The 7,932-nt window shown below is 34.1% G+C and overlaps 1 protein-coding gene across 1 annotated transcript; it reads left to right on the plus strand.

Moving 5' to 3' along the window:
- The first annotated feature begins 30 nt into the window (after nt 1-30).
- Nucleotides 31-5,559, plus strand: LOC123924361 (U-box domain-containing protein 10). The gene is made up of 2 exons (XM_045977222.1): nt 31-509; nt 4,430-5,559. Exons 1-2 carry the CDS (start codon nt 178-180, stop codon nt 5,154-5,156), a joined length of 1,059 nt encoding a protein of 352 aa, XP_045833178.1. The 5' UTR covers nt 31-177; the 3' UTR covers nt 5,157-5,559.
- Nucleotides 5,560-7,932: the final 2,373 nt, after the last annotated feature.

Raw genomic sequence — 7,932 nt, forward strand, 5'->3', positions numbered from 1 at the left:
TTATAATATGATAGTGTAAAAGATAATACTTGTCCTCGTGATAGTGTAAAAGTGTGTGATATGTGATATTTGAGGCTTTCGTAATAAATCTCCGTTATTTTTTCCAGAAGGGATTGGGAATCGGGAAAAGGGTTGGACCCCAGTAAGAGTGAGCTCTAGAGAGAGAGAGAGAGAGAGATGGCAGAGGGAGAGAGGGTGGTGGAACCAGAACCAGAACAAGAACAGGAACAAGAATCAGAACCAGAAACAAAGGAGACATCAACAACAATGTTGAAACACAACCAGACAATGCAGTTATTATCAGAAAAACTAACAAATGGAAACCTTAACTCAAAGATTGAAGCTGCAAGAGAAATCAGAAGAATGGTTCGAAAATCTTCAAAAACACGCTCCAAACTTGCTGATACTGGTGTCATTCAACCTCTTATCTTCATGCTTTCTTCTTCCAACTTTGATGCTCGTCATTCCTCTCTTCTTGCTCTCCTCAATCTTGCTGTTCGTAATGAAAGGTACTAAGATCCATTTTTTTCATTATTTCTCATCTGGGTTTTTTATTTCATTTCTTGGGTATTCTCTGGATTTTATCTTCTTGGCTTTTATTAGGATTTATTGTTTATTATGCAATGGGAAATTGATTGCTTCAATTTACTGAGAAGATTTTGTGAATGATGTTTATTTATCACATTGATTTTTACTTTGTTGGTGATTTGTTTTGAATGATGAGAACTGATTTTGAAAGGAGTTATTATACTAAAATTATTTTGGACAAGGAATGGTTTTGTGAATTTTTTTTATCAACTATATGGTTGTTGTGTTTGGATTAGGTTATTTTTGTGTTTGAAGTATTGCAAAAATACTAGATTTTGTTATTGACTACTTGAGATTTGTGATTACCCTTTATTTTAAGTACCACATAACTATAGGATTTTGATTTTCTGAATTTTATTACTTCAATTATTTTTGTGGATTTGTGAGTTTTGATAATCCTATATTGGATATACTTCCTGTTTTATCCCTAGATGTTCCATTTCCAACAATAAGATGATATTTCTGGCTTAACATTTACGATTTTGGTTTATTATTAGTGAATCGTGAAAATTGTTAGACAGGAAATAATAAATACACCACCTGTTGTAGTCTGAAGTGTGGAAGGCGATGTAGGGTTTCATTTGGTGGATTTAGACTTTATAATGTCTAGGCTAGAAATTAGCTCCTGCGATGTGGGTTCTGTATGGTACCCCTTTGTTTACATGCCTCCTCTAGATGACATCTTTACTTGGGATGGATACTACATCTGTTAATGATTGTTGTGATGTATTGGAAAATTCTGTTACTTCTCCAGCCAATGCCGGTGTTTTCTTTATTCGGAGAGTATCTGTTACAATCAGTTTCAAGATTGTTGTATCATTGGTCACCATTGACCTCTTGAGCTTGCAGACCCGCTCTAGCTACTGGCTGAAGCCTTTTCTGTGCTGTTGTAACTGGGTATGGCTCTCCATTGCCAATTGTCACTTTACCAATCTTTGCTGCATTTAGACTTTGTGTTCTACGGGTAGGGTTTGTTATATCAAAATGGTATTTTCAATGAAGACAAACACTTGGGAGAGACTATCGTACATTTCTGGTCAATTTAGTCCCTCACACTCTTTTAGACTTGTATTGATATGTCATCATGCAACACGACAGTTAACATGTCACATGATAGAGTGCGTTAACATCAAACTAACTGGACTTAGCGTACGGACCAAATTGACCAACAAAATACATTCAACGTTGTCTAACGCCAAAAACGCATCATATTAACACACCATCGTGGCTTATACTGCCGCCATGGTGGGCATCCCTTCACAAATTGTCTTGCTGCCGCCATGACCAAAATGGTTGTTTGTTTACTCAATCAATATCAAATAAAATAAGAATAAATAGGTTGCCATGGTTACCTTTTTAACCTAGGTTTGTAAATTTCTTACTAGGGTTATTTCTGTGAATTGTCTCCTTACCTTTTCCTCGACCTCCACGGCTCCCCAAAGCCAAGGTCCTTCATCCTCCTTTCACCCTTCAAGTTTCATGCATGGGTCATTAATCGTAAAGTTACAAATTCTTCATTAAGATTCATTAATGTTAAACTCCATATCAAGTCCATTATTCTCCATTCCATCTAAAGGTCCTAGCTTTAATAGATATCATTAGCACACTACAGCTATTGCAGAGTGGCCTGCTTCAAGCAAGCTGCTATGTATTCACTGCTGTGGATCATTTTGATGTGGGGGGAGTCGCTGCTGCCTCCCTGTAAAATTGCAGCACTTTCAGCTGCTTTTCTTCAAAGGGAGAAATTCCCTATTGATGCCCCTCTGTGCATTATCGAATCCTTATTTTTGGGGGGTATTTGTATCTCTGTTTTTTACTCAAGAAAACCTGTGTGTTTATGAAGCACCTTTCTGCTTGTAATCTGAGACATAAAACACAATGTAGATTGGCCACCTCCATTTCCACCACATTCTGGCAATGTTTTTGACCAAGCCTTTTTTTTATGCATTACAGCACAACCCTCATTTGGTCTCTATTCTGTTCATGTTCTCACTTATCAAAGAGAGTTCTCTGATATTTTTTCTCCATCTGATATCCACCATCCCACTATAGCTGTTTTGGTCCACTGATATCCAGGATTGGCAACTATACGATATACCCAGTCAGTCAAACAAACTTAATGAATTATGTCTTTTAGTCGATTGCCTTGATATGGTCCACTCCCGAAACAACATATAAAGGGAGTGCCGTGAAGAAGTGTGTAAGGATTGTTAACCTTCGGAATAAAAGTAGACACTAGATTATGCATTTCGAACAATTACTAGGAAGCTTTAAATGTTGTACTACATCATCCTGCTTTGAAGTTATGTCCTTGCTGAACCAGCAGCTGTGATGGTACTAACCATAGGGATTGATCGGATACTCACACAAAATATAAACCATGAGGGTTGAAATAGGCTGTTTTGATAGATTACCTACTACAACACCAGAAATTTGCGCTATTCTATCTAAAGCTAGTCCAACATATGTTTTATTATCCTTTGTTCTCTTAAGTTGGATCTTAACATATTTGTTTAAAATGGCCATTAGTACCTATTTGGTGGCTTCCACATTCAAAAGGAACTTAAAATTGTCGTAGATCTTTTCAATGTTGAGCAACTTTATGTCTGAAGATAAAAAAACCTATGTGTGCAATGTCTGTATCTGATGTCTCAGTGGCTGGGTTTGATTTACCAGCCAGAAAGTGGCATGAAGCATTGCTGAATAAACAAATGTACTTTTTATTCTAGAATGCTGGAATCCTTGAACCTAAAAATTACTTTATTTGCATGTCATCGAAATGATGCATAGGAGTCCATGAGGTGGTAGCTCAATGGCTAATGCTTTGCCTTGTAATCTCAAGGGGTGGAGTTCAAATCCCCTCAGAGACAATTGTAAAAGGCCATTAGTGCCATTTTAATGAATAACAATTTCCCCCTTCCTCGAAATAATGCATAGGAAATATCTACTCGGTAATCTGATTTTTTAAGCTTTATGCCTTTATCATCTTGTTTTCTTTACCAAACTATTTGTGAACATAGCAATTTTGTATTCAGTGCATGAGTCCACCTATTCATCTTATATTTTCTTCATCCCTTTTAAATATGGATTTTACTCCTAATTAGTATTAGTAATCAAATGGAGATCTAGGGATGAATACTAAATGTTGGGGTGGCTGATTTATTTTGCTTATCAGTCTGTCTCATTCTGCGTAAGACTGTTTTCTCCAATAAATTGTCAAATAGAATATCCTAGTGATGTATGTTAATATTATTTCCGCATCTGTACTCTTTCTTGATGTGCATAAATATTGATTTTATGATGATACTCTATTCATGATTGAGAATACCTACTGTTAGTTATGGATCCAATTTGATCATTGAAATGAGTGCTTCTTCTAGTTATCTTTGACTGCCAAATTGCCTGATTTGGTGATGACTCAGGCAGCCTTTTTGGGGTATCATGTCTCAGTAATTAGTTTTCTGCTTCAATTCAACTCTAGAAATGCATTTTTACCAGACACATTGTGTTTAGGTGAAGCATTCTGCACTATTTTGATTGTGTTTTTTACAACTCTTTTCTTTATTGTTACTAGCGGAAAGATGGGAACTAATGTTCATGTCCATCGGCCTTTCTATTGCGTTGTTGCATATATTTTTAATGTGTTTTATTTTAAATTCAAATTTTGATTAGAGCTTTGTTGTTAATGAAAAATTTGTACAAAAAAAGGTCCAACCAAATTCGTATATATTACTCTGATTTTATGCTTTGGGTCCTTCTCGTTGTTTTTTACTTTTCAGTTATGTTTCTCTGAAATAAGGAAGTTTTCTTTGCATGACATTTTGGAATTTACATTTGTTAGAAACAAGGTCCAAATAGTGACAGCTGGTGCAGTGCCTCCTCTGGTGGAGCTTCTCAAGATACAAGATAACGGTATACGAGAATTGGCTACAGCTGCAGTCTTGACACTCTCATCTGCTGCAACCAACCAGCCGATTATTGCTTCTTCTGGAGCTGCTCCTCTCCTTGTTCAGATTCTCAAATCTGGAAGTGTTCAAGGCAAAGTTGATGCTGTTACAACCCTCCATAATCTCTCCACTGGCATTGAGAACTCCATTGAACTTCTTGACGCTAGTGCTGTTTCCCCTCTTATCAACCTCCTTAAAGACTGTAAGAAGTACTCAAAGTTTGCAGAAAAAGCTACATCACTACTCGAAATCCTTTCCAACTCTGAAGAGGGACGAATTGCAATCTCGCTGGCAGACGGTGGAATTTTGACTCTAGTAGAGACAGTTGAAGACGGATCACTTATCAGCACAGAGCATGCTGTTGGAGCATTGCTATCATTATGCCTAAGCTGCCGGGATAAATATCGGGAACTAATTCTTAAAGAAGGAGCAATTCCGGGTCTGTTACGGCTGACAGTAGAGGGCACAACCGAATCTCAAGATAGAGCACGCATGCTTCTGGATTTGCTCAGAGATTCTCCTCAAGAAAAGAAACTAGACTCCTCGGTTTTGGAAAAAATTGTTTTGGACATTGCTGAACAGCTAGATAGAGTAGATAAAACTGCTGAAACTTCGAAATGATTGTTGCAAGATATATGGTTCAAAGGAGTATGGAAAACACAGCATGAACTGCTTATTGCACAGGGCTGCTGCATCTTTCACTCTACTTGATAAGTGGCACTTTTTTTGCTCAACAAGAAGCTGTGCACAATTGAGTTTCAACTTGTATATATATGGTTTCTCTCTTTGTCTGTTTTTCTGTATGGGCTAGTTAGTGTTTTTTAGCTAGATAACCATTCAAAGATTGTCTAATGATGTTTACCAGTCTAACTTGGGGTTGGTCTGTTGATTTCATGACCTCATAATTATACTGTATATCTCAGCAAGGATAGTGCACATAAAAGAGTATGCAGTTGCATGTACTGACCCCACCCCCCTCGCAAATTGAGTTATTAATTGGTGAAAGGTTTTAATTTTACATGGATTTTTCATTCCAAAGCAATCTCTCTCTCTCCCTCTCTCTCTCTCTCTCTCTCTCTCTCCCTCTCCCCCTCTCTCTCTCTCTCTCTCTCTCTCTCTCTCTCCCCCTCCCTCGCGCACAAAACAAAATTCCATGGAAATATGGATGTGCTAGGTTATTATTTTTTACCCCAATCAAAATCAAAAGATAGTCGCGAAGATTCAATGCAGGTCAAAAGATCAAAAAAGTGAATTTAAAATCATTTTTGCTTTTGACCTCACTTCTTTGCGTTCATCTTTTGATTTCAATTGTGATTCTAATAATAATTATTATTAAAGAAACTATCCACTTTGTGCTCTATTATTTCATGCAATTGTTTTGGTTCTCCCAAAAATATTACAATCTGATTGACAATATAGTTTGACAATTTATAAGAATAGGTACAACTGAGGAAGGAATTCATTTGATGAGAGTTGAGGAAAATTAATTTGCCAAACAAACAAGGTAGGCTAGGAATTCACATGGGTTTGAAAATGAGGAGTAACTTTTGCCGTCCTCCCATTTTCTTAAACATTGTCCGCTACTTAAGTAGTGGACGATATTTTTCGCTAAAATTTCTCATTTTATAACACTCATTACTTAAGTAGCTAGCGGGTGAGTAAAAATAGGCAAAAATAACTTTCTTAAAAATTTACATGAAAGAGCATCTTGGTTGTACCTATCAAGAACCAAATGACATGTTTTCTATTTTAGAGATAACTTATGTTTTCTATTTTAGAGATAATTTATGTCCTTTGGTTCAAATTTGAAATTTGAAAATAGGGACCAATTTACAATTTTAAAAATTATAAAGACCAAATTCACAAAATTTTAAGGGCCAATTTTCTATTTTTTAAATTATAAAAAGTTTATAACTATTGAATTAAATATTATGAAGGTATTTTTGTTTTTCTAATTGTCATAAATACTTTTTTTTTACAAAGACAAATTGTCAAAATCATTATAAACTCACACATAAGTGAGAGAGTTGGGTTCGAACTCCGATTATAACGTTCGGTTTAACAATTTTGGTAATTTTTACCAGTTGGGCTATGACATGTGTGTCATAAACTTACAAGTAAGTGAAAGTGAGGGAGCCAAGATTAAAATCTAATCATAACGTCCAGCTTAACAATTTCAATATTTTTTTACCAGTTGAACTATCCCTTGTGTGTCACGTTTTTATAAGGCAAAATTACATTACAGGTCCTTTATCTTATTTTTTTGTAACAGTTTGGTCCTTTATCTTTTTTTTGTTACAATTTGGTCCTTTATCTTTTTTTTTGTAACACTTTGGTCCTTATCTTATTTATTTATAAAAAATAAAGGACCAAAGTGTTACAAATAAAAAAAGATAAAGGACCAAACTGTTATAAAAAAAGGGACTAAAATGTTACAAATAAAAAAAATAAAGGACTAAAGTGTTACAAATAAAAGATAAATGATCAAAATGTTACAAAAAAAAAATAAAGGACCAAAGTATTACAAAAAAATAAGATAAAGAACTTGTAGTGTAATTTTGCCTTTTTATAAAAAAAAAATTATTCTAAATAAAGCTTAAATTAAATCTGGCGGTATGATACTTGGCTTTTGAATTACCTTTTTGCCATTGTCGGTGACCTCGTACATTTTATTTTATGCATGCATATATGTGTCATCTTCTCTCGGACACCCAAGTAGGCAAGTAGCATACATCATACTCCATCAATCATCATTATCAAAAAGAAGAAAAAAAAAGCATACATTATAGGAGTACATCATGACCATTAACATCAAATCTAAATTAATTATACAAAATAAAAATTCCATTTTTTTTTTGTGACAATTTTTTTGTGAAGTTTAAAATTTATCATTTTCAATATAAAATTTCTAATTTGTATTACTTTCTCGAGTAGGATTGTTAAAAATGTAAATATTAAAGAGAAAGTCGTCAAAAGTTTTAAAAAAATAGATTGTCAAATAACATTTTTAACCTGAGTTCAAATTTTAAGACAAATAATTTTATTTTATTTTGCTAAATAAGACAAAAAAAAAACTAAATTTTATTTAAGTTCTAATTGAACTCCAACTGAATCAAATAATTCATTTTAATTTACAATCTGATCGAACTTTTAACCAAATTTTATTAGAGTTTAATGGACAAACACTAATAATGTAAAATAGTTTTTCATGATTATTTAATAAGAAATCATTATTTTTTCATGTCATACAGCTAATTTTAAAATTGTGATTTGACGAAATGCAAAATTATTTTACATGATGAATGTATATTCTATTTTACCATTTTATTAACGCAAAAATAAAATAAAATAAAATTCATGACTTGTGATCATTAATCAAAATTTACTGAATTCATGC

The sequence above is a fragment of the Trifolium pratense genome, linkage group LG4 (genome assembly GCF_020283565.1).
Source record: "Trifolium pratense cultivar HEN17-A07 linkage group LG4, ARS_RC_1.1, whole genome shotgun sequence".
Taxonomy (NCBI): domain Eukaryota; kingdom Viridiplantae; phylum Streptophyta; class Magnoliopsida; order Fabales; family Fabaceae; genus Trifolium; species Trifolium pratense.